The 27,786-nt window shown below is 31.6% G+C and overlaps 2 protein-coding genes across 3 annotated transcripts; one reads left to right on the top strand and one right to left on the bottom strand.

The window, feature by feature from the left end:
• The first annotated feature begins 977 nt into the window (after positions 1-977).
• LOC108220335 (uncharacterized) lies at positions 978-8,345 on the top strand. Of its 2 annotated transcripts, XR_001806718.2 has the most exons (4): positions 978-1,526; positions 6,632-6,761; positions 7,939-8,043; positions 8,149-8,345. XR_001806718.2 is itself a non-coding variant. In XM_017394074.2 (3 exons), the coding sequence occupies exons 1-2, from the start codon at positions 980-982 to the stop codon at positions 6,727-6,729; spliced, it is 645 nt and encodes a 214-aa protein (XP_017249563.2). In that variant the 5' UTR covers positions 978-979; the 3' UTR covers positions 6,730-6,761; positions 7,939-8,345. The 2 variants fall into 2 exon arrangements, 1 of the variants encoding a protein (XP_017249563.2); XM_017394074.2 differs by having other exon boundaries at positions 7,939-8,345.
• Positions 8,346-9,318: 973 nt separating this feature from the next.
• On the bottom strand, positions 9,319-14,515 carry LOC108223111 (uncharacterized). Its single transcript, XM_017397195.2, has 5 exons — positions 13,910-14,515; positions 13,197-13,300; positions 12,617-12,793; positions 10,310-12,252; positions 9,319-9,642 (listed from the first exon to the last, which is right to left on the bottom strand). Exons 1-5 carry the CDS (start codon positions 14,071-14,073, stop codon positions 9,493-9,495), a joined length of 2,538 nt encoding a protein of 845 aa, XP_017252684.1. The 5' UTR covers positions 14,074-14,515; the 3' UTR covers positions 9,319-9,492.
• Between the last annotated feature and the right edge of the window lie 13,271 nt (positions 14,516-27,786).

The raw sequence follows: 27,786 nt of genomic DNA, 5'->3' as shown, positions 1-27,786 counted from the left end.
TAAAAATTTAAAATTATTATTTTAAGAGATCGGATATATTTTTCTAACCACCATCTCCGATTCATGACATTAAATTACTGCAAAATTTATATTATTATTATTATTATTATTATTATTATTATTATTATTATTATTATTATTATTATTATTATTATTATTATGTAAAGTTATACTATTCAAAAAATATCTCCAATTCATTTAGCTTTTCCTGGACTAAGAAGTAAACTTCTACTTTTGCAAGACTGTTTGCATAGAAAGTTAACATAACTTATTATGAGTTTTGAGAATAAAAATTGTAAGCAAATATTTAAATAACTTATACGATATACAATTATTCAAATATTTATATAACACATAAATTAATTTAGCTAAATCCTTAACTAACCTATAAATTTATATATATTTATCTTAATCCACCACTTCACTTTAGTCAATAAATTTTTTAAATAAGTTGAATGAGTTTTATATCTAAAATAATCTTTCTTTAAGATATGTCCATCTAACTTTATAAAAATTAATTATTTTTTGGATATAATTGAATATAATTGAAGGGTATATTCTTATATCGTTATCTAAGAATAAAATTTGTTTAAATAATGAACATGCTTTTTAAATAAATATTCGAATTTCTTGATCACATAAAAATTTCCTTATATTTATATAACTGAAAATATATATTTCCCTAGAACTAACCATTTTATTTTCGATAGAATCATTTATTTATTTATTAAATTATTCATTTAAATGTTGATATTAACTTTTATTAAATAAAATTATAAAAAAATATTTTACATTTTCTCTACTATCTCTGATTTTTTTTAATTTTAGAAACAAATTTCAACTTTCAAAAACCATACCTCCCGACAAGAGTAAATTAGGGAAAAAAAAAAAAAAAAAAGAGACCAAATGAGATAGTAAAAAAAAAAAAAAAAAAGGAGGAAAGGTGTAAAAAGTACAAGAGGCAACGTTGACAAGTAAAATGTTGTACATTGACTCGTGTGTCAATCCTTTAATTCCGTTCTGGATTATCAATCGATTAAACATTTATCCAAAACCTATACACATTCAATCAAAGATGGCTCGAATGGTGTATCAAACCCTAATCCGCTCATCATCATCATCTTCCTCGTACTCATTCATGTGTATGTCACCCAGAATCTTAACCACTCACAGACACGGATCTAATCAATCAGGAAAACAGCCCCAACTAATAGAGGTGGATCTTGATTCATCATCATCATCTCAAAATGAAGATGCTGAGGTTCTGGGGATAAAGAAGCTAGAGGATGTGATTCACAACATTATTGTGAAAAGATCAGCGCCTGATTGGTTACCTTTCATTCCTGGTTCGTCTTATTGGGTTCCCCCTCCGCGCACTCGTCGTCGTAATCAGGGTGTTGTTGATATTCTGGGGAAGCTCAGCCATTCTCATCCTCATCCTCCTGCTGCTGGATTGTCTCATGAAGAGTCGCTGTCTTTGTCTACCTTTCATGGTTGGCCTTCCTCCTCTTTCTATTTCTTTCAAGGTACACTTTCAATTGCCTCAAATTTTAGCTTCATTTTATGTAGTTTAATGTTTGTGTCAACTCAGTCGTATCTGCTTCAAATATTCTATACCTAATTACTTCCTCATTGGCTCATCAGTTTTAGAAACCATGTTAATTGCTTGAATTTGTATCAGTCATTTTAGTTCAGACTCTCTCTCAGTCTGGAAGTGAAGCTTAATTTTGGTCGATTTTTGGTGTATGTCATGTTTAGTTTTTTCATTTACGGTCCTTTTTTTATGGTCCTGTTTGGGAATTAGCGGTTAGCTAGCTGTTAGCGGATTGAATTAGATGTTTTGACTAGCTGATTTAAATAGATGTTTTGACTAACGGATTGAATTAGCGGTTTCTTGTAAAACTGTTTGGTAAATAGCTGTTTGATGAGTTTTTTATGACACATACCCAAACCACTAACCCAAAAAGCTCCTCAAACTAGCTTTTTAAAAATTAGCTTTTTGAGCCCAAACCTCTATTTCAATCCGCTAACTACCAAACACTAACATTAGCGGATTGAAATGGTCAAACCTCTAAAACACCCTCAAACCTCTAATTTTACCCCAAACCTCTAACTTCCAAACACCCCCTATATGTTATGGTCTTAACTCTTAAGGGATGCCACAATAATTACATTTTACCAGGGTTCCATATATTAGGCAACAAAGGAAGTTTTATTTTAGTTCTACGTTACCTGTGTTCTGTCTTTTTATGCGAATTACTTCAAGTACCTAAACACAACCTACTTAAATTTGTACTTGAGTGGGCTTCTGTTGCAGTATGATACAAGATGTTGTATGTTATGCAACGAAATGACATATTACAGTCTGAGGATGATGTTTTGTTGTTGGTATTCACGTTTTGTCGGTCACTTGGCCTTGAGATTGATAAATAATTAAATTAAACAACCTAAACATTATTATATTTTACAAGTGTAAATCAAGTAGGTCCGTACTCTAGACCAGTATGCTTACAACTATCTGTTTATAACATGTAATTGTGTTAAAATATAAGAGTTTTATAAATACGTAATGGGAATGAAAGTAGAAAGAAAAGGAAATTATATATTCTTTATATGGTGACGAGGATGTTTGTATTATTTGACTTAAATACTATGCAGTTGGTTGATGATTAATGTTATTATTAGTAGCTGGTTGCTTGTGTTTGGAAGATGTTTGTTAGCAATTATAATTTATTGGCGAGCTTCGTATCTCTGCTTGTATGACTATTTACAGTACTAAAAGTAAAATTGGACTTAAATTATATTCATATTTCTTTGTCTAAATTTTGATTAATATTAATCCGGGAAATGTTATTTGGGGTAGAGATTGGATTGCATTTCAATCTTTTAAGAGTTAACATTCTTAGCTTTGTTTGATCTTACTTTCATTATAGATGTTGTGGTAAATTGGCATCAGAGCTAAAATCTTGAAATTTTTCTTCGTTTAAAATTTTGAATTTGAAGTCACTATACATGTTATTTTTCATGATCCAGTCCATTACCTTTATGTTACAAGCATTGTTCGTCTAATCTCTGACCAGCAATCATCGGCATTAGTAAATCCAAAACCTGTAGCAGTTACAATCCATTTTAATCTCCAGCTACCATTGATACTAGACCTGGCAGTCGTGTCGTGTCGTGTACTTTCGTATCGTGTATTTTCATGTTTCGTGTACCGAAGATGAAACCCATATCCGACCCGTTGCGGATTCGTGTACCTAATCTCAAACCCATACCCGTTTCGGAACGTGTCGTGTACTTTTCGTGTACATTTAATATAACTATAATAATTAAATTTAATTAAAAGTTATTTTAAAAATACATTTTTATGTATTATATAATGAAATTGAAAATACATTTTTATGTATTATATAATGAAATCTCCAGCTACCATTCTATATTTGTCGTGTCGTGTACTTTCGTATCGTGTATTTTCATGTTCGTGTACGTTTGTGTTCGTGTACCGAATATTGAAAACCAAACCCGAACTTTTCGTGTCGTGTACCAAATTGCAAGGTCTAATTGATACCCTCATCTGGCTATCTGTTGTTGCTTGTCTTTGCCTTAAAAATCAATACGGTCCACTATGATGATAGTGGATCTCCTTGTCAAAATTTTGACACTTATTGATCCCTCATTTGCATGACTTCAACACTTCTAGACCCCTCATCTGGCTGCCTGCACATGCAGGACAAATATAGAAGGAGATGAATATTTCTAATGAAATACTAAATGGAACTTGGCTGAATATGTCGCATTTAATCCACTGTCCCAATTGTTTACCCAACTGGAGAAGGGGTATGACTCTGAATCACAGCAGTGAGAGAGACTGAAATCAGTATCTATAAAACAATCACTTTATTTTAAGCAAGTCTAATTTTGATGTGGATATTACAATAGTGGAATATATTTCTGTAACCCAAGTAGTACAATCTAATGGACCAAGGCCTAGAGGATGCTCGGGTTTAAAGTCATTTTCGACTTTAAGCTGAAAAAGTATGTTTCCGGAATAAGTCAGAAAGCGGCTTATAGTTAAAAACATAAGCCGGAAACTGGCTTAAAATTATAAGTTAGTAGTATTTACTTTTGTGAACAGCTTATTTTCTTTTTATAATAGAAGTCAATATCATCTCTTAAATATATATTCTATCGAATTTATTTTACATTTTTATTAATTTACAAGCCACCTATATTATAAAATTACCAAACAGAATCTAAGCTTCACACTAATCGCATCAAGTCACTATAAATCATAAGACATTATATTAAGCTTACTTAAACGGGTTCGTACTAAGAAATGTCTTATTGTAAATACCCTACCGCAAATTTCATAAACAACCTGCGTAACATATGAATTTTAAAAGACAAACTGTTCAGGTTAATTCAGCTAGTCAGCCCTGATGCTAATTTTATAAACAACAAATATGATATAAAAACGGTAAATGTATCTATACGCACGAATCATATAAGAAGATGAGTTGAATTGTCTTCCATTCAAAATCTCTCGTTCTTTGTATGTATGTGTGGATTGTATCTATCAGTGTCGGTTATAAGGTAAATAGGTGTTTTTGACCCATTTCTTTTGAAAATGACCCATCTTCACAAAGAGTGCTTAACTTGCGCTTTTTGAACTGCTCGAGGTGCATAAAAGCGAGCGCATCATTGAAGGCACTTCGTATCTCTGGTCGAGTCTAATATGATATATAATATATGTGTATGTATATATATATATATATGTGTGGATTAAAATGCCTACGCAAGGATTGTAACCTTAATGACACAACCTAAAAGACCAAGGCCAATAACAATCGAGCTTACTATAAATACCTTACTCATATTTGGTAAAAGTACTAGCCACACATAAAACATATAAATAAACTTGCGAATTTTCATAAATAAAATAGGATCAAGCTATTTACTAAAAAATATGAAAGTTCTCTTTTTTTATTGCCTTTTGCTCTCCTCATCGTCGTAGTCCCTTCTTCAATGTTATTTTTGACTATAAGAAATGAATTTTGTTCCAAGAATCAGGGGTTGGTAACCATGTGATTCAGTGTTAAAATGGCATCTCCTCAATTGAACTCTTTAAAATAACATCTTTCCGCTCCTTTTGACCATGAAGTGATCAACAATGTCATCACTTGGTTAGTTTTAGCCATGATTTTTTATGAATATAACTTGTAAAAATCCGTTGATATGCCAACAGTAATGAAATTAATGCGGATACCTAAGCTTGGTTTCCAATTATTGTTCGAAAAAATTCGAGTAAAACTATAAAAAGATTGAGTTGGTGGATTAACCTCAACAAATACAATTGCCTCAAGGTGATTTAACTATGGAAGTACCACTACTCCTTGGATTTCTCAATTGCACAAGCAAAGAATTAGTGTGAAGTGCAAAACATAACAAAAGATGGAAATTTTCAGTTCTATTGTTAATCCATGTTTTGTAATATTGATAGAATACATATTTTTGCATAGAAATAGAACTTTGAAACCTAACTAAGAAGTAAGATAAGTAAAGTAGTAAATAGAAGGAACAAATCTTTTTATTTGATATTATAAACTAGAATATCTTGTACAATTTATTTATCAATGTGATTATCTAATAAATTACAATAAACTATTTGCATATATAATAAAAGTCTTCTGAGCTCTTCACCCCGTACCGATCTTTATTAAGAACAGTATTACAGTTCCCTTTTGTTTATATGTATTGGAAGCAATTTTATTTTAATAACTGCACCACCCATTTGGAGAATAGTGTCACCCAAATGGGCGAGGACACTGCTTCAAGATTTGAAAATGCAAATGAAATAATTGATCGAAATTTTATTCCCGTAGTGATCTAGGGACATAATTAGAATTCAAAGAAGGATTATTGTGTGAAAATGAAAGAAGCATAAGTTTTGGATTGAGTGCTAAATAATAATTAGTTCTAAGCACAACTGTTAGGATTTCTTATCTTCATTTTTCACAAGAGAGATTTGCATGGATGTGTGTGTGTGTCTATATATATATATATATATATATATATATATATATATATATATATATATATATAATTCTGTATTTAATGATCCAAGTCTTCTTATGATACAAGATGATATCTCCTTGTCTTGGAGACAAATTCTTTTACTTACTCTACTACCATACTCTAGATTATTTCCAATAATCTATATATAAATCCTTATAAATTAAAATCAAATTTAGATATTAAAAATCAATTTGGTACGAAATAATATGCAACTCCTTGTAGATATCACCTCATATGTATGAGAGAATCAGAGATGATCAAAAAATTTGTTCGTTCTCTATTCACCCCTTGTATTATTTTGTGCATTCATTTACTCATACAGTCGCTTCATTATTATATTCATGCATTGCCACATTTTATAAATGCACAATATGTACAACAAAGCCTTGAAAGTTCCATGAAATCCACTAATTTTTTGCAACTAGTTGGAACCCCATTACTTGTTGCAATTAGAATTAGAAATCTGTTAATTAATGTTTTTGTGATACTGCATGTCATCTTATATTTCTATATTGTGGGTCAATGCAGTCACAAAATTGACATCTTTCTGTTGCAGAAAATTCTTTGACACGTCCAGTTCCAGTGGAGATGAAAGCAGAGGTGGCAATCGAAAAGGATTCAGATAAAGAACCACAATCTGAGGATGAGGAATGACGGAAGAATGTTCTGATAGAGCTGATAATGGGGTGAGTTGGCTACCTTGCCCCAAAATTGGTTTTTTGCTGCATCATACATATACTTACGGTATATGTAGCAGCATCAGGCCATCTGCAATACATTGTGCTTTTGTTGCGTCATAAATATGGTTATGGTATATGTAGTAGCTTTAATAATATTGTACTATCTAGGTGCAGATCTATAAATACTTTAGTCAAATACTTACAGTAACAGTTGTTTTCCCCTTCCATTCTAAGAGGAAACTACAGTTGTAATTTAACATGCAAGACGGAATATATTGTAAGTTACGCGCATTGGAGATAATTTTAGTCTTATAAGCCAAATAACAAATTTAAAATTATTATGGTCTTCCCACTTTCTAAAATTCTACTTGGAAGTCTGTTTTGATTTATGTGTCATTTGAAAAACATACTCCCTCTGTCCCAACCATTTGTATACATTTGGCTGGGACACGGAGACCAAGAAAAAGTGTAAAAAATGAGTAAAGTTAGATGGAAAGTAGGTATTGTGGTGGGACCCATTTTTATTTAATACTCCCTCTGTTTTTTTTTATATGACGCTTTGACTTTTGGCACATACTTTCAAGTGCTTTGACCGGGTAGTTAAAAATATTATTTTTTAAATTTTCTTTTTCTGAATAATAATATATAATCAAAATTTTTATTCAAAAAAAGAAAATTCAAAAAATAATATTTTTAACTACCCGGTCAAAGCACTTAAAAGTGTGTGCCAAAAGTCAAAGCGTCATATAAAAAAAAACAGAGGGAGTAATAGATTTAGATAGTGGAGGAAAGTAGTGGGTGTAATAGTGTTTATATTATTATAGAATGGAGATAGTGGAAGAAAGTAGTTGGTGTAATGGTGTTTTATATTATAAAAATTTACTACTTTTGGAATGTATACAATTGGTGGGAGTGGGAGTGAGACGTCCCAAAAAAAAAACAGTATACAAATGAATGGGACGGAGGGAGCACCAAATATGCCAGTTTGCACTATTGCATTGATATTGATACCAAATAATGCATGTTTTCTTTGTAGGGTGGAATATAGCAAATATATCACTACTATCAGAATTAATAAACTTCTGATTCAGTTTGAGTGACCTGAGTTGTAATATTCATATAAGCCATATTCTTTTTGTTTATTTAAATACTTCGTCAACTGTTCCATGGCTGAAATTTGCAGGACGTCTCACCTTTGTAGATATTCTGAAATTTGCAAAATGGAATATGAATGAGGTGGGTCAGATAAAGAAAGCATCAACGGAATTGTTGTACAGCTGTAACCTTGGTATTTGATGCTCCAGGAGCTCGTTTTTCACGTTTATTATGTAGTCATATACTTTTTTTAATTTATATAAGTAAATTAATAAGAAAATTATGTTGTATTTTGTAGGTTAAGTTGATGCTCCTAATAATTGGAGTAGTCACATGGCATATGCATAATCTGTATTAATTTCCATCGGTTTTAATTCTCATGATCAATACAGGTTGTTTATAGTGGATTTGATGTTACATGTGTAGAATTTACTATTTAGTGTATATAACAGTTTTGTAGAATTTAATTCTTATGGGCTGCCAGTTGTTCTTTAATTCTGGTTTCAACGTAATTTTATCATGTGCCTGCAAGCAGCAACATCTCTGCCCAAGGAAATTTTTATTGTAATATAGGTTTAGGTGTTTCAGATTTATTCTAATGGTTGCTAGTTGTTCTTTAACTTGCATTTTTAACATAGGAGTAGCATATGCTTGCAAGCCTCTACATCTCTGCTCGAGTAAATTTCTATACCAGTATAGGTTCAGGTTTGTATAAGAAAATATCATATTTTGGTTATGGGTGATCAATGAGACGACTATGTTTTGATTTCGATGACTAGAATGGTGAGATCATAACGAGGTCTGATTTGGTGTATAAAATCAGTCTTTGCTAAAGTATTGTTTCTCCGTCTTTAAAAATTAAAATTTTGGATATTAAGAAAACGCAATAATAGTGAACATTCCCAGCCAGGCACGGACCCAGGTCCTGGTCCTAGCCCTGGGTCACCCTGAAATTCTCAGCTTGAGGTACATGTATATATGCGGTAATTTATTTTCATTATGCAATATAGCTATTCAATCGACGAATGAGGAACCCTGTTAGCCTCTCCTGGCGAATAGGGGTTAAAACGGATTATCGAACAGAGGGGAAAATGAATATTTTAGGATAAGCAAGGACTGCACGTCACTGGCAAACAATTGCTATTAGTAAACAACAAAACAATTGCTATCGTAAAATATTGTTCAAAGGTTGTATTTTAGGTACCTTAAGATTTGCTTTGTTCACGTAGGCAAATTAAGAGAGCAGAAATTGAAGAAAAATCAGCAATGTTGAAAACAAAAATTTTAATACACGGTTGAGGTAAACAGACTACCGGAATGACCAGTTTGGATTATTTATGCCACAGGTAGGGGATTTAATACACCAGCAACTTAAAGATAATCTATTGCCATAGTCGCCTATTGATTATATGATGTCGATGAATAGAACTACAGATACAATAATTAACAAAAAAAGAAGGGCTGGAGATGCAAGAACCTATAATTCATATATACATGTTTCTCATATATTACAAAATTTAAGATTGTTGATAGATGTTAAAGAGCATGCCAAAGCCACTCGCATTTATTGTAGCACTTAAAAACTGTAGTGTCACAAATAATGGTATATACACACTTTAATATCATATTCCTAATTTTCACATCACATCTCTGATAAAATGTTACTAATTTTCCTAAGCTCTTTTAGAGCTGCCACCGCTGTAACTTGGCCTCTGCCTACAAATCCATTCTTTGGGTTCTTCTCTTGGGTCCCTATTTGACCCCTGTCGTTCTGAATAGCTGATTCAATTACCTGCAAATTAAATGGTTGCTTACAACTGATTAAAAACATTATAAGACAATAATCATATTATATGCAATAATAATTAATCAAACAAAGGGGTCTAGTTGTCCCAGGTATGTTACTGCCTTCTTCCAGTACACCACTTGCTTTTTCGATGTGAGTTGCAACCAATTATAAGACTAATCACTCACCGGAATACCTATATTTTTAAAATGTATTTAAAATAGGCATCCCTGTAATATAACATCACGGCATATATGCTACGACTGGAGTTCCTAATTTTTGAGCTAAATAAGTAATTAAAATCTTAAGAACTATAATGATGATTGGAGTTTATAATCAATATGATGTATTTGTTTCCCCATTATATTCTAAGAGCTACTATGATACCCTATGCAACTATTAAATCTCAAATGTCAGCTTCAAATCCATGCAGAGTATTCTATATTCTTATGTACAAGTCCTAATTGCATCCCAAATAAGATCCCAGATCCAGTTATGATGAAGAAAACAAGCGCATATATATGAAAAATGCCTAATCACATGCAATTGGAAACTTGTTCCAGATCCAACTTGGGAACCTAGTATTACTCTAATAACTATATATAGACATGCAAAACAAGTCCAATAATTGTCAGACTATCATAAAAGGATGATCAAAGGGCTCAGATCTTACCTGAATGTTCTCAAGCATAGCCTGTCCAAGATTTCTGAATGTAACCAGGAGATTCTGGTCCACTGCATCTCCTCTTATAGTCACTGTCTCAGTTGTGGAAGAAACAACTTCACTTTGCTTAAGGCATCCAGCATCGGAAGCTGTAGCGGTATCTGACACACCTATCTTTTCAGAACTCCCATCAACATTATTCCTTCCAAACTTCCAGAACCAATGAAATTTCCCTGATGGTAGCTTTCTCTCCTTTAAGCTTATGTTGGACTTCCCTAGAGTATCTTCTTTCTGTGCAGGCATCACATTCAAATCGTCTTGGGAGTTTAAAACTGATAGAGGCAAATGTTCTTCATTAGTCCTAGAAATCACATTATTATGATTACTATCAGTTTCATCTGTATCAGTCCTAGAGGAGTTGGCATTATTATGATCACTATCAACTTCATCTGGATTAGACATGGAGGGCTTTGCTTTTACATGATCAGTATCAATTCCAACAGATAAATTTGATGCAACGCTACTCTCTGATTCATTTCCTTGATCATTAGTTCCACCAATAGGACTCGGCGGATCAGAAAATATTGAAGAGTTCTCTTCACTGCCAGCATTGCCATTCATACATCTGTCGTCACTAATGCAGGTAGGGTTATTACCACTACCAAGATTATCAATATCTTCAGCGACATCCTGACATACATCTTCAGTGGATGCTAATTTTTCAACATCTTCCTCTGATCCAAGCTGTTGGGCCAGATCTTTCAGCAGACCTCTCCTAACAGCTGACTTGGGGGCCCTCCTCCCGCCAATAAAGTTGGATGGTGATGGATCAGATTCAGTTCTAGACAGACGCAACTTCACTTTTTCTGACCAACCCTTAATCCGATTGGGTATTTTCTTCCCAACACCTCCTTCCTTGCTTTCTTCAGCCCTGTGTAGAACTCTCCACTTTTCTTCCCAGTAGCTTTCAGGTACCAAAGGCAAGGCAGCTCTTGGGCAGCCAGAGTCCGATGAAAAGCTATGACCTCTGACAACTGTTGTTGCATTCTGCCTATAACCACCATTATACGCTGGTTGTGTGCTTGAGTTGTTGGCATCTATTGCAAGACCCTGTAAGGACTTGCTTTTGGCTATCAGTTTTTCCAACTTTATATCCTCAGGGAAATTCAGCAATCTCTGAAGACATGAAGTAGCATTTTCAGTGGCAAGAAGCGAAGATCGCAAATGGAGTATCATTGACACTGCAAATGCTGAAATAAATGCTCCCCTCAACGAATCAAGGGTGCCAGAGCCGAATCCTACATCATTTTCAGCAAATGAATACAATTTACTATTGTCAGCTGCAAAAATTTCATCCCAAATAATCAATAGGTCTTCCAGTGCAAATTCACGCCCGAATAAAACCCGTAACCAGCGAAGCGCAAAGTACTGAGGTTCAACTCCCAGCTCAACCAGATGACTGTGCAGAGATGCATCTACAATAGCAAGTAAATGGTACAGTGCAGAAGAAGCTTCAATCACGGGGGGGATCCCATTATGTGGGACACCAGAAGGAGAATGGGCAAAGAACTCTGACATGGTAACTGCACCACTTCCATTCATCAAAGCATCAAACATGCAATAAGCATCATGTTCCATAAATTTTTCAGATAAAACAATACCGAGTTCACCTTCTGCCCCATAAGCATCACTAAGTAAAACAATGTCTTGAATTTTTGGATCAAGTTCACTAAGACTACTAATCTTTGCCGGACTTTTTTGAGGTCCTAATTCGTCTTCCAAGTAACTAGAAAACGAGTTCAAACCAAATCTATACGTCAAATCACTTTCATGAAACGAGAAGCCATCAAATTTGTCAGTAAATTGGTCTTCATGAGTCTTCCGCACTTCAGAAAGATGCTCTACATCAATGTGTAGCACGTACAAGAAAGGAGCCAGGAGTTCGTGCATTCCTAGAACAGAACGAAAGATGAGCAATAATTACACAGCTAAAGTATATAATAAGAACAATTCATTCCAAATCAAGGTGGTCGAGGGGCAGTCCTAGAGTACATCCAGATGTCGATAATCTATTACAGTTTATATATGTCAGACTGTCAGTTATCGGATTAATAACTTGTATTATTAGAGGGATGAAAATATCAGGATCAAGAATATATTTGAATTTATGTGGTACTTTGTATACTGATTTTGCAGATATACAGAGTAATATACTAACATATATAGACATTGGTCTTGCACTCAACAAGAGCATAGAGTATAGGTTCAAATTTAACTAATGACATATCTAACTTAAAACAACACCACACAACTTACCTTGCCTGTAACCATATTCTGGATGCCTAAGGCACCAGAGCAACAAGATTCTTCTTAACATGCCCTGACATCCGGGGGTCTGAAAGTAACTTCCATGCTCTGGATACAGACGTGATAGGTCCTGGTCAAGCATTCTTTCCAGCTCAGCATTTCTAAAGAAGCGACCCCACGTACTATCTGCATAACACAGTACATTGATGAGACAGCAGGCTAGGCACCCCCAAGTCAACTTAAGCACAAGTAGGCTCTAGGTTTCTCATTTTCTTGTTGGAGGCTAAATACATAAATGTTCTAGCACGAGCAAATATATAGAGCATGTACTACATTTACAATCAAATAAGAATTTAAATGACAGATATCTGGCCTCAAATATATGCAGAAGAAGAAGAAGAGAGCACTAAGAACAATACAGATATCAAAGTATTTTACCATTACAGCATGTGCCTATAATATACAAAACATGATTCGTGAGAAATACTACATCCTACCTGGAGTCCTGGACTTTGCCATACTGGATTACATTTGACACACACGTACCATAAAAATATAATTATGATCCATAAGAGATACTATATCCTACCTGGATTTTGTGACAGTGGATTGTCTATAACAAGATTAGGAGAATTACTTCCATCCTTGGGAATGAGAGGATCAATCAAGAGGCACCTCCGTAAAGCAGCATACCTGGGAAAAACACAAGTAATAACTAAGAGCATCTCCAATGGTGCTCTTAAATCACTCTTTAAAATATAATATAATATTTGGCTCCTAGTAAGTTAAGACATTAAAAAAGATTTCATCTCCAATGCTCGTCTTTATACTTGCTCCTTATTCATATTTTATTCATATAAATGAGAGAGAAAAGTAAAAAAGAGAGAAATGTTGGTGGTAAAGTTGGAGGGAAAGTAATATTATATTCATGAAAAAATTGTTAAGAGCTCTTACATGCTCTTTAAAAGAGAGGAGAGATGATGGGCTCTTAAATTTTTAAAGAGCTTCAAGGAGCCCATTGGAGCTCTATTTCTTGACTTGCTCTTTAAATTTGCCCCTTGGAGATGCTCTAAATTAGGTTGGTCATAATGTGGTAAGTCCTCGTGTTTAGACAACTTAGCACATTTAAACAGAAAGAGCACAAAAATACTCTACTTGAGCAGCTACTCCTACTAGAGTGATTCTCATTTTTACCCCCAAATCACACGGGTAATAAGCTAAATGATAACAGCAAGAATTTCGATAACTGATGTCATACAAATAGTGAATTAAAAGTCGAAAGATGTAAGAGTATATACATACCATCTGCGAGAATTGGCGGTGACCTGACGAAGATGATCGAGGGAACTGAAAGAAGCGGGCAAAATTCCCAAATCGATGCGCCACTGAACTCCCCTCAGATCCCTAAAACGACGTCGTACTTGTATCTCCGACGCCACCGGCGACGAAGATTCAGACAAAGACATTAATTATTATTATTTATTTTTATTATTATGAGCAGCAGCAGCGATCTTCGCCCGAATTAAAGATGTAGTGATATATAATGCCAAGAGATGGAAAATAAAGGACAGAGATGGACCAATTTAGAGGCAATAAATTACTACCGAGAGGGGGTAATCAGATTCTGGAAAAGGGGGCGGAACTGGTGTGTGTTTGAAGAGTAGATTAGATTAAATTCAGACCCAATTTATATGCCTAGACATAGAAAGTAAACAAATCAAGGGAGAGAGGAGAGATTTCGTGTGCGAGAGAGAGAGATGGGTAGGATGAGAGCGGAGAGGAGAATAATGACTTGGCGATCTTACCTTGGCAGAAATGAATTTCTTAATGTATTCTTACCTTAAAACATTATAAAGCAGAAGAAAAAAAGTTATTGGGGGTGAGGATTGTGATAAGGGAGGCGTGCTTGACCAGTGTATTCACGAAATATAATATAATAAAAATAATAATTTATTTGGATGGCCTCCTGTATCATTGGTTGGGTGGGTGGTGGAATCATATTTTAGATTTATCTGCCTTTTTGTCTCTCATGTTTCCTTTGTCTTTCACTATCTCTACACCCACTTCATCTTTCCGATTAACAATCCTCCAAAGAGTTTAATAAACATTTCCCTGTATTTTCGAATCGAAATTAAATACATATCAATAGCTGTGATGTTTGTATTTCAAATCGAAATCACTGTACCAGAGAAGCGGATTAAACTATATCTTAACGATTAATATTTTATGTGTTTAGCACGTTTTTTTTTTCATATTCATGTTGTAGATAAAAATTCGGGGGTTTGTCTCAATTGGATTCTGATGCGTGTTTTGTTGAATATTCAATGTTAATAAAATTAAATATTCGTCAAAAAAATTATATGTTAAGAATATTTAAACTCAAAATATTTGAACAAAGTGGTGCGGGCTTGGTCCAAGCAGATAATATCATATTATTGTGAAGTTAGATATCGGAGCCAGATTGAAAAGGTCCGTAACAATCTCAAGTGGACTCTAGAACAGCCCTACGAAGAGGTGGATGGGCTTAAGAATGAGGTATGTGGGCCTTCCAGTTTGGGTCTAGGGGCTAAACGAACTTTCAAAATGAGACAGGTGTCGAGTTCGATGTGTGAAGGAGGAGATTGTTATGAGTTGTCCCACATCGGTTGTGGAAGGGTAGAAAACTAGAATCTAAGCAGCCAGAACAACTTCAATAGTATGAGCCTTTTGGAAAGTGCCCAAAAACAAAACCGTACAGGCTCGGTTCAAAGCGGACACTATATATATATATATATATATATATATATATATATATATATATATATATATATATATATATATATATATATATATATATATATATATATAGGGGATAGTTCAACGAGGAACCAGCGTATCTAAGTAACTTGGTAACTATGCATATCAGCCGCACGATTGTGTCAGGTTACTGTGCACCTATTATAACTGCCCCTATTATAACTGTCAATGTGACCAAACATGTGCCCACCCATCGATGCCTATTGTTTTTGTTTAATTTTTTTATATTCTCTTATTATATTTTATATTTTTTATTTTTTATTATGTTCTTTGTTCCTTAAAAAGTATTAACACCAAAATTTTATAACATATATATTAAAGATATTTTAAAAAATATTTTTGTGTTGTGTAATTATTTATTATATTTTAAATTATAAATTTTAAAATTCATTTGTACTCAATCGAATTTACAGAACATAAAATAAATATATGATAGATTATAATTTGTTTTCAAAATACAGAACATATAATGTTCGGTAAAAATTTATTAAAAAATTTCAAGAACAGAACATGAAAAGTATATATGTTATTTTTAAATAGAACATGTAGGGAAAAAGTTGAGAAATCAAAAAAAAATTACTAAATAAAAAATACAGAACTCGTTGAAATATAAAAATCACGTCATAAAATTAGATAAAGTGAATAAACTACATCACATAAAAATAGTACTAAACATGAATGGGTTACGTACTATTTGCAATATCTAAGTTTAAATTTTTAAATTTTGTTTTTTATTTTTCATAATAAATAGTATATATTTATTTTTAATTTTTTGTACAGTAATACAGAACACTTGGAATAATACAGAACACTTGGAATAGAAATGTGCGTGTCTTCTTATTTTTTAGCATTGTCAGTTGTTTAGGTTAACTGCTCTAACCTAGTTACTAGGTTACTAGTTTAGTTGGATCCTCAAGGAGAAGCCCCCTATATATATATATATATATATATATATATATATATATATATATATATATATATATATATATATATATATATATATATATATATATATATATATATATATATATATATATATATATATATATATATATATATATGGGTCGAGTTCCAGGGAGACCAGCCTTTTAAAGAGACCCAAGAGACCACCATCTAAGCCGTTGATAATTAAGTATTCTAATAAATTACTTTATACATATAATAATGGCAATCTTGTAATTTTTCTTAAAAATTAAGGGCTGTAGCATGTTTCTTTGTATTATACAAGCTGCGTATATTCATCATATATAGAAGCAACGCGAAATTTGGAATTACATTTAATGCAAGAATATTTTATAATTGGAAATCAAATAATATCTTCAATCAATTCACATATGCGTTATAAATCACAATCTATATCACATGGATACTTATAGAATATAGACGCTGCAAGTTTAATGAAGAGCTCTGAATAGAGATTATGGGTTCTGTTTCTGATACACCAACAAAGATTGTTTCTATGATATTGTAACTTACTATGCATATTTGTGTCGGAAAAAACAGCTTGTTTGTTTATATCTTTGGGGGACTTAAGGTATTGTTCTTGATGATGTTTTTCTCATACTCGAAAAGATTCTTGTTGGTGTTGTATTTTATGTATTTGAGATTCTTAATAGCGTTTGAATTGAAAACTTTGCATCCTTTTCTCCGATATTCTTTTATGTGTTCTTTTAAGTGTTTGTTTGAATGACTTCTTCATTTGGATAATAACAGGTTCATTGTTATGAAATTGAGCTTGTTTATTTTGGCAACGAGATGGAATCGTTGAACAAGAATAATGGGAGAGAAGATCAAGATCACGGGTTACAAGAAGAAGAATTATAATGCATGCTTCAAGGCTGTGTATATCTATAGAGTCTAGAGACAAGAAAAAGATGGGGATCTCATCATGTACTTTAGACATAGTGTGCCTATATTTCGGAGATTGATACATTCTATAGTTCTGCATATATGAGCTGAGAATAGAAGTTCTGAATCTTCAAATTTCTCGTTGACGGAACCTTCATGGGTCGTACCGATCATTTTTCATTTAAATCATCTGGGTTTACATGGCTTACAGATGTATTCTAGACTATATGATTTATTATAACAAAGGAGTTCTTTTTGTTTTGTTGTTATAAAGTTAAGAAACAAAGTATTAAGATTACAGAATAACTGTAAATAAATTAAATCAGCAGTAGGATATTTTTAGCTAGATTAATTTATTCTTGGAATACTTGATCAACAAATAAAATATTATAATATAATACAACAATCTTGTATTCTATAGCTGTTCCGATTTATTTTATGTAAAGTGTTGGATTCTTTAAGATATTTTGAGAAAGATTCAATAATTTTCTCTCTTGTAATTTTTCTACTCATTTGATATTTAAATTTTAAAAAAAATTATATCACGGTGTCATTTAAAATTTAAAGTTTTACTCAGTGTTCTATTCTATTTTTTTTTATAGATTTTAAAAATATTTTCTGATAGATTCTCTTAAGTGTTCTATAATATTTTTGCTAAGTTTCAAATATTAGAATACGTAATAGAATCTTACCATTCTATATTTACTAAGTTCCAAGTATTAAAATACTTAAAAGAATCTTACCATTCTATTAAATGTCAAGCGACTTGAATAATTAGAAAAGAATAATTATAATTTAATATACTTACCAAAATACTTATTGTGTTGAAAAATTAAAAGAACCTAAGTTGAGCAGTTACTATAGTAAAACTATATTTATAAAATATTATAAAAAAATATCTAGTTAAACGTCGCAAGTAATTTGAAAAATATTGTAATTTAAAATCTAATTTGAATAATTATTATGATATACAATGCAATATGACATTTAATTGGTTTATTAAAAACAATTACATTTAATTGGTTTATTAAAAACAATTACGATCATCTTATAGAATCTTTATTATTATCTTTATTTTAATTTTTAAAATAATCTTTAATACGATCTTTAAAATAATCTTTGTTATGATCTTTACTATAGTGAGTTCTTAAAGTTCTTTAGTGAATTATTTAAAAAAGATTTTTTTTAAAAGATTTTGACATAAAATTAATTAAAGTTATTTAACTTTACTTAAATTAGAATAATTTTATTTTGTATCTACACCTAAATTATTTTTTTTGCACTTAGTTATTCTATATAATTTTGTAAAGATTCTATTAAGTACTATTTTTAAAATGATATTGTAAGTGTTTATTAAATTTTACCTATGATCGTTAACGTAAAATGATTTTCAAAGCATTCATCATAATATTCATTAAAATGATCTTGTAAGATTTCATAAAATATTCCATAAAATGATTTTGTAAGTTCCTTATTGAGTTCTTTAATGATATTTTTAATTTTCATAACAATAAAATACTAGTGAAGTCATATTAATTTTACAACATCTTTAAAAACAAATTCAAATTTTAAATTAATTATCTACAAAAAATAATATCCAAAAAAAAGATATATTGTGGTATTTTTGTTCTCAATTCAATTTTTTATACATTAATAATCAGCATAAGTTGTTGAAGAAAATATTCAAAAATCTTTAAAGCATTCTCAATGGTGTTCTTTAATGTGGACTATTAATTTGAAATTTATAATCGATAAAAATTCTTAATGAAATTCAAAAAAAATAAAAAAAAAACCACTTTTCTTATAAATATTTTTTATTTAGTACTAGCCATTCCATTGATGTAGAATCTTTTTTCTACATATGTGTTCCATTGTATATTCATTCAACAAATAATAATGAAAAGAAATCCTCTTATGTTCACCTTATTAATAAATCAAATCGATGTTGAGTTTTAAATCCGTTAGTGACATAGTTTAAATCAATTAGAGAATGTTTTAAAGAACTTTTAATATATTTTTAAAAAAAATAACAAAAAATATTTACAATGCAATGATATATAGTTAGTAGAACTCAAAGAGGATCACTAATGATATAAATAATTACAAATTAAGTTAAAATTAAGATATAATATTCATAAAAATATTATAAAGAATCTAAATGTATTATATCTACACAAAATCTTCTGGCAATCCTTTTAAATATGATAAGTTTATATTTGAAAAAAAAAATTATAGTCCTGACAAAAAAAAAGAAAAAGAAAAAAAAATTTATAGTTGATTTTAAATTAATTAATTATTCATATGTAAATCATGTTGTAAATCGCATAATGTAATTTATGGTAATATATTAATTATAATTTTTTTCAGTTTATTTTAATAATGCACCCAATCTACATACAATCTATTTACAAATGGTAAGATTAATGCAAAATCTGTATCATTAATGGTATTTTTTCAAGGATCTTGACATACATGGAAACAATTTGAATAATATATTATAAGGAACTGTAACGATGATTTTGATGGGAATAATAAAGATTCAATCTTTATAATTATGGAAAGACAATTAACAAAACCGTATGCCTAATGCGTATTTTTTAAATATAAATACTACCCCTGGAGTGTATAAACAAGAAAGAGTATAGTATGTACGTATAAAATATAGACCACAAGATCAGAATAGAATCAATGGTAAAGATCATGGTCTCTCAAGTCTCTCGCTAGTCTCCGGTCTTTTTTGAACCTCTCCCTATATATATATATATAGGCAAGTGATCAAATAAAAACTAATGTTATTCTAGAAACTAGAAACCACTCCCATGATCATTGTTTATAACTGCTAATATCACTCGTTTATACGATATTTATCACTATTTTATGCAGTTAAATTAACAATTTTTATTATTGATAATTGAGAAAATTTACTTATGTTTGCTAGTGGTTATCGATTATTGATGATCAATTATAGTTGTAGGAGGTCTATGATGGTAAAAAAATGATGAGATGAGGTGTGTTGTGACGGTCCGAGAATCCGGGGGCCTGAATTCTGACGTCACCACATAAAACCCATTTTTAAACACTTTTGAAAACCTGTATTTTTTTTTATTTGAAAAGATAATGAAATTAAAGAATTTAAAACTTGAAAACCATAATAAAAGATTTGAAAGAGAACATCTTAACCCCCAAAAACAACAGGATCGCATCCAGGTTACAGTATTGAAATTAGAATCAACCACTATTATTACACAACATCTCTTACCAAATCAGATCATCTTCGATAAGAAGAATCACTATCAATCTATTCCAGCTATCACTTACATCTGAATCTCAATAGCACAACTCGAGCTAGCACCAACCTTATCAATCTTCCTGCACACTCCTCAACCACTGGATCCTTAACACCTCTGACTCCTCGCCTAGCCTTAGCCTTACTCGCAATCATAGTCTAGCCATTCATCTTTAATCCTTTCTGAAATGGTTAAAAGAGAATAGCAAGGGTGAGCAACAATGCTCAGCAAGTAATAATAAACAATAACAATTCTGAATCAATATGATAGAAGTTCAAAGGCTCAAGATACTTTAGTAAAAGATTCGACATAAATTCATAAGATTAAGGTATTGTATAGAATGATTCACAATACCTTGCATCAATGGAATACTAGAGTAATTCAATCTTTCCAAGAGAATTATCGAATTGGACTATCACATTTTAATTAAAACCAAGGTTAGGATGCTGATCAGTCATACCTAACCCCGAGCAGGCCCCGCCATGCTCTGTCACTGGATCCAAGGCACTCATTGGCCTAACATGACCACTCATCTGGTCCGCATATTTTTATAAAAACAACAATCCAATTCTATAATTCAATAACAGGTCAACATATAACAACAGAACATAAACACAATCAATATCGATGATAGAATAATTCCAAATCAAACTTTGATAATCAACTATTCATAAATCATGATCCATCATTTCATAAATCACAGTTCAGGAAATCCTCAACTATTCAGTATCCTCCATTATCGGCTAAGCAACTGAATTTAGCCTGCTAAACCAGCATGACAATGGCGGGTTGAATAATCAAGAAGATCCCAATTCATTCAAAGCTCTAACTATCACTGAGCAACACATGCTTCAATGACAATATGAACTTCGAATTGATTTATAAAGCTGAAATTCTTTAGAAACTTGAGGATTGGAAAGAATGGATCAGAATACTCGCACTTTTAAATGTAGCAAAGAAAGGTATGAATATTTGAAACATATACCAAAGGAATGGATCAGAATATTTGCAATATATCCAAGAGAAAGGTTTAGGATACTTGCCTTAAATCTGACTCCAGTCTCACATCTCTATCTCATCTTTCAACTTTCACAATCTATGCATCTCGTAATCTCTAGACCATCTCTAGCTATACTCTATTCGCCACATCGTTTTGCTTACTCGATTCATCCCTTATTCGCTTTGCAATACCATTCCAACTCTCTGACGTCTTCGAGCGTACACGTCTCGTCCAAATCCTTTACGAGAATAAGATAATACTATAGTCACTAAACAATATATCGCATATACATATCACGTATATCGATACCCACTTATATATCCCTTTAAACTTATCAGATACCACGTAACACATAAGCATGCTTTGACTCTAACATATAGTCAATCATATTCCACATAACATATCACCAATCAATTATCATATAAATCCTTATCGAAAATCCGACATCGTCTCGTCTATGTATAAGACTATCCACCTATTATCCTATCTCAAGCATTAATCAACCAACAAAATCCAATAGCTATAATCCATATATTCTTATCCAATATCAATCATACGAATCACAATATCAAAACTAACACGTACTTCACATAATCATCACCTGATAGCACTTAGATCACATATTATCACATTATGCATACTTATCAACAATTATTCACCTTATAGACTCAGCCATATAGTCACATCATATTAAAATAGACGTTATAAGCTTCTGTCTCTCTTTCGTTTCACTTGATTCCGACTTACGGATCAAAAGTTATGCTCAAAACAGTTTTCTCACTCTCCTATCGGCACATAACACATCCAACCAATAGCAGACAACACACAACACATAAGGTTTCCCATCCCAATTGATATCAAATCAACTCTTGGGTTAAAAATGATTTTTCGGCAATTTTCTGGAATTTTTAAACATTTTTCGGAATTAAAATCGATAAAAGAATCACTTTTTGGATAAATAATCAAGTCCCAAATACTTGAAATTGGACTTGAAATCATTCATAAACAATTATCGAGCCTTGAAAATAATTTGGAAAAATATTTTAAAGCTCGAAACTATTTTTCGGAATTTTCAAATCAAAATGGATAATTAAATCCAATTAATTAATCAATTAAAATCAATTAATAACTAATTAAATTAATTAATCAATTAATATTTAAATTAATTGATCAATTAAAATAATTAATTACTAATTAAAATTAATTAATAAACTAATTTAGATTTATTTTTGAATAAACAAATATTTAAAAAGCATTTTTGAATTTAAAATCAATAATTTTCGAGATTAAAATAAATAATAAAATGTTTTTGAAAAGATTTAAAACTCCAAGGTTCACTGTGCAAACTTTGTAAACTATTAGGGGCAGAATTGAAACTTATAAACTTCAGGGTTCACACCGTATCATTTTAATAAGTTTGGGGATCAAATTGTAATTTGACCCCCGGTCACCATCTCCGACGAGCCTTCGCCGGATTTTCGCCGTGAAACGGCTACAAAGCTCCAAACTTCACCAAAACGTGCAGATATAGCCTACATACTATCAGGAACTCAACCACGAGTCTAGTTTATTCAAGAACGCAGTAGTTTGGCCGGAAATCCCAGCCAAACTTGCGCCGCCGCCGTGGAGTTTAAACTCCGGCGAGGCTTCACAAACTACCAACCTAAAAACTGAATACGGGGATCGATTGAGAATCACACAAGCTATCCAATGGTACTATCCAATTAAACCCAGACTTAACCAATCAAAATACCGACCAAAAATCAAAATTTTCCGGCTATAAACTCAAGAACACCAAGAACATGAATTTCGAAGATTAAACCTCATTTTAAACATGTTTCCGGACTCCGTTTTTGACATACAATATATCAAAACGACGAGAAAAACACGCTCTACATCATAGAATCATCAAATCAATCAAACAATCACGTTTTCAAAAATTCATACGTGAAATCATATAAATTCGAATTTTCAAAAATTAATATAAAATAACCTGTTAAATCTGCAGGTGTAAGGATGCATAAACTTGATTCTACGCGTCGATAGCTTCGTTTTGACTATTCATACGCCTCCATCGGATTCCAATAACGCCTTCAAATCCTCGTTTGATTACGAAGAACACGAAGAACGCCGCTCGGTTTCTCTCGGTATTCGTGCAGAGAAACTGGTGAAATGATTTTACGGGTGAAATAAAGCTATAGAAAGGTCTATTTATATTTACGAATAATTGGTACCCCTTTGGATCGTATATGACTTGAAAATACGTATTTAATAGCTTTATATTAATAAGACGGGGTCCAATCGGTACCGGTTTTCGAGATAATCATCAAAACGGGGCTTTTAAAAGCAATGATTAGTCTGCGGGTCCCATTTGCACGTATTTCGATAAAAAGTAATATGATAATCAAAATATCTAGCTTTCACGTATATCGAGACAAACTAGATAATTATCAACAATTAAAATACCCGCAAAACTCCGCCGGACCGACTCCGAGTAAAACCGTACTCCGGATCGAAAAAGTCAAAACACGAAAAATGTCCGGAATATTCAAATTAGGCTAAAGGTGAGTTTTCTCGAAACTTCCGGGAAGAAAAGTTGCTACACCGTTACGAGTGGACGGTTTTACGGAAGTCAAATAATTAATAAATAAATATAAGTATACGCAATTTAAATCCATAAATCAATTATAAAATCATATAACAACCCATAAATCGATATAAAAATATCCAAATAAACTATATTTTCTCCTGAGCATATAGAAATTCAAATCTCTCGAATACGAACACATACGAGCATTCAGCTCAATAAACTAGATAACACAAAATTCACAAAATTATATAATAATCACAAAATAATCATAAATCACCATAACTTATTAAACGAGCAATACCACAAGTAGCACTTAGTCACATACCACATATATTCACATAATATTCATCTAGAATTTCCAAAACAATATATGAAAATCAGTTTTGAAAATACAATTATTTATCAATAACATAATAACCCGGGGTTTAAATATAAAACCTTGAAAACTCATTAAACTGGAATAAAATATTAAATCTTATTCCCTTCTTTATAAGAAAATCACTTTTAATACTAATAAAAATATTTTTAAAAATCCGGGTCATTACAATCTACCCTCCTTATAAGGATTCCGTCCTCGGAATCAGAGAAAGAAGGAGGACGCATAATCTGAAAAATCCATATTAATCCACGAAACAAGTATAATCACATACAACTATTCACATAATCACATCAATATTCAACTAAAGACAACAATAATATCTAGACAAATAGATTTATAATAATCAAATCTAAATTTAATAACATGGGATATTACATGTGTGGTGGTGGTAAATAATCACTAGTAATGGCAAGTTATGGTGACATGTGGTGGTAGGTCAATCGTGGGTATAGGTGACCACGGTAGCAGTGGAATGGGTTGATAATGATGCCTGGAGGTTCATCAATGTGGTATGAGTGAAGATGATGATGATATATGTTGTATATATGTATATTTATATATCTATATTTTCTGAGATTTCTTGTATAGGAAATAGTGATTTGTGATGTACAAACGAGTGATATTTGCAGTTAAAAATAGTGATAAAAAATGGTCCGATACTAGTTTCTAGTTTCTAGGCTAATTTAGTTTCTAGTGGAGTAAGCCCATATATATATATATATATATATATATATATATATATATATATATGCACACACACACATATGGGTCGTGCTCAATACCGAACCAATGCTTAATATAGAAACATAGAACCATTAAGGTTCTACTGCAGAACCCTGTTTTTTACATAGATTTTTAAGATCTAAATTTAAATACATGATTTTTTGCATCGTTGTGTGTGTTCAAAGGTAATTTCAAAATATAATACATAAATAAGACCTTTTTTCATGGTTTCTATGCCTAATGATTCTACGTGGAACATGACGCGCACTCAAGAGAGAACCAATGCTTAAAATATATGAAACCATAGGACCACTAAGGTTCTGCTGCAAAACCCTGTTTTTTACATAGAATTTCATGATCTAAATCTAAATACATGTTTTTTTTTGTATCGTTGTGTGTGTTCAAAGGTAATTTCAAAATATAATACATAAATAAGACCTTTTTTTCATGTGCAGTTCTGCTGCAGATGCCTAACTAATACCAGAAATAAGCTAATGGTTTTAAGGGTTCTATGCCTAATAGTTCTACGTGGAACATGACCCTTTAGATAGATTCTATATTTGACTCCTATGTTATTCTTCTTTTAAGTGTGTTTTTTTTTTGTTTATGTAATTTTTTATAGAGCTTAATACCAAAAAACACATTAACCTTTTCACTATTTTGTTTATCAACCAACAAAGTTTTTTACTAACAAGTTTAACAAACAATCTTTTCAAAATCATGCAAAAAAGCAGTTAATGGACTAATCATGGTTAATGACAACTGATGTAGCAAACCAAGATAGTCCATGTGACACTGAATATTAATTAGACTAGTTAGTTTGCCAACATGATATTGTCAAAACAAATTCTATTCAATTTTTTTCATTCAAAGTAACTGAGTACGATCATGATTACAATACAACAAATTCTATTGCATACTATAAATTCCTAAAATAAAATTAATAAGACAAAATTCATAAATTTTTTAATTATTCGGACATAAAAATCATAAATTCCTTTCAATCATTCGAACATAAAATCCACAAATTTCTTCAAATCATTCAGATTTGCACCAAAAACTTATCATTAGGACAAATTTTTTACATTCAGATAGAAAGATAAAAATGTGTTGTATCCGGTGATAATCAACAAATCAAACATTCTACTAATTGGGTTGTGAAGCTGGAGGACCATCTTTCGATGAAATAACAATGGCAGGATTCGAAGTTTGAGTTTGAGCTTCTCCGACACTAGTTTCTCCACTTGGGATCAAATAGCCCTATTAGAATAACATGTGAAAGAATACATTACCGGGGGTGTATTCGATTGGGATTTTAATGGATTGTTTTTCGTCTATGAATTTTAATGGATTGTGTGTGATTTTGATTTTGTGCGGATTCTTGATAAAATTTCGCAGAGTTGATAGGATTTAAGCACAATGTTTCAAAATTCAATTGATTTTGATCGGATTTCAAAAAGTTTAAAATACACTGAAGAATGCCACAAAATCCATCATTTTATGAAATCCAAAAAAATCCATCAGAATTTGAATACCATCATATTATAATGGATTTTAAACGATCCAAATTGTATACCATAAGATTTTAAAGCATAATTTAAAATCTCAATTGAATACCACCAGATTTTGTAGCATAATTTAAAATCCCAATTGAATACCTCAAGATTTTAACGGATTTCAAACAATCCTAATCAAATACCCTCGGATTTCATGAATGAAAAAAATGTTTTAAAATCCCAATCCAATACACCCCTCTACATGTCTAAAAACTATGCAAGACACAGACACAACTAAAGGCATATTGCAGACAAAAAAACAAGGCATACAAATTTACATTCAAATAGGTTTTTCGAGTCCTTAGATCAATGTACAAGCCAGCTCCCATGTTTGTAAACTTTCTTGCTTGTTTTTTCTTTGGAGCACTTGCAATCTAATTGAACATTAAACACTTGCAATTCTCTTCCATACTTGATATCTACAACCATATAATACAAACCCAAATTAACTCAAATCATAAGAACACTAATTGAATTCAAAAACCCTAACTATAATATTGGGTATATAAATCAAGATGAAAGGAAGTACCAAAGATGAACTTACCGTATCAATCAAAGAGCAACGATTAAAATGAGTGCAACAAGGTGGTAATTGGGTAGGGTTTCAACGGTAGAATAAGGGAGGAGTGGGAGAATGAGAGGGCAACAAAGGTTTTAGATGTTCTTTTTGATATTCTGATTTTGATTTTAATGAATTATTGATAATATTGTTATTTTTTATAATTTACATGTGACAAATAGGTGGAGTAGTGATGTGGCAAATATCAGCAATGTGTGATTTTAAATTGACCATGATTAAAATTTACTTAATTTTGAAAAGTTTGTTGGTTAAACTTGTTAAGAAAAAGTGTTGTTGATTGATTAGCAAAATAATGAAAAAATTAATGAGTTTTTTTGACAGCAAGCCCTCTTTTATATAAACAATGTTTTTAAACAATGTTGGTAAAAGCTTGTTTAAAAAATCCGTTAAAATGATCCAACTGCGTCGTTTGCAGCCGAG

The sequence above is a fragment of the Daucus carota genome, chromosome 5 (genome assembly GCF_001625215.2).
Source record: "Daucus carota subsp. sativus chromosome 5, DH1 v3.0, whole genome shotgun sequence".
Classification (NCBI taxonomy): domain Eukaryota; kingdom Viridiplantae; phylum Streptophyta; class Magnoliopsida; order Apiales; family Apiaceae; genus Daucus; species Daucus carota.
Note: the sequence above shows the minus strand (reverse complement) of the source record. Positions and strands in the feature narration are given on the sequence as shown.

What these genes read in the sequence shown, in the direction of transcription:
- LOC108220335 (XM_017394074.2), top strand. Translation starts at nt 980, where the DNA reads ATGTTGTACATTGACTCGTGTGTCAATCCTTTAATTCCGTTCTGGATT. An exon ending in CTCTTTCTATTTCTTTCAAG is followed by an intron (nt 1,527 to 6,631) that starts GTACACTTTCAA and finishes TTTCTGTTGCAG; the next exon opens with AAAATTCTTTGACACGTCCA.
- LOC108223111 (XM_017397195.2), bottom strand. Translation starts at nt 14,073, where the DNA reads ATGTCTTTGTCTGAATCTTCGTCGCCGGTGGCGTCGGAGATACAAGTA. An exon ending in ACCGCCAATTCTCGCAGATG is followed by an intron (nt 13,301 to 13,909) that starts GTATGTATATAC and finishes TGTTTTTCCCAG; the next exon opens with GTATGCTGCTTTACGGAGGT. An exon ending in TCCACTGTCACAAAATCCAG is followed by an intron (nt 12,794 to 13,196) that starts GTAGGATATAGT and finishes TGTGTTATGCAG; the next exon opens with ATAGTACGTGGGGTCGCTTC.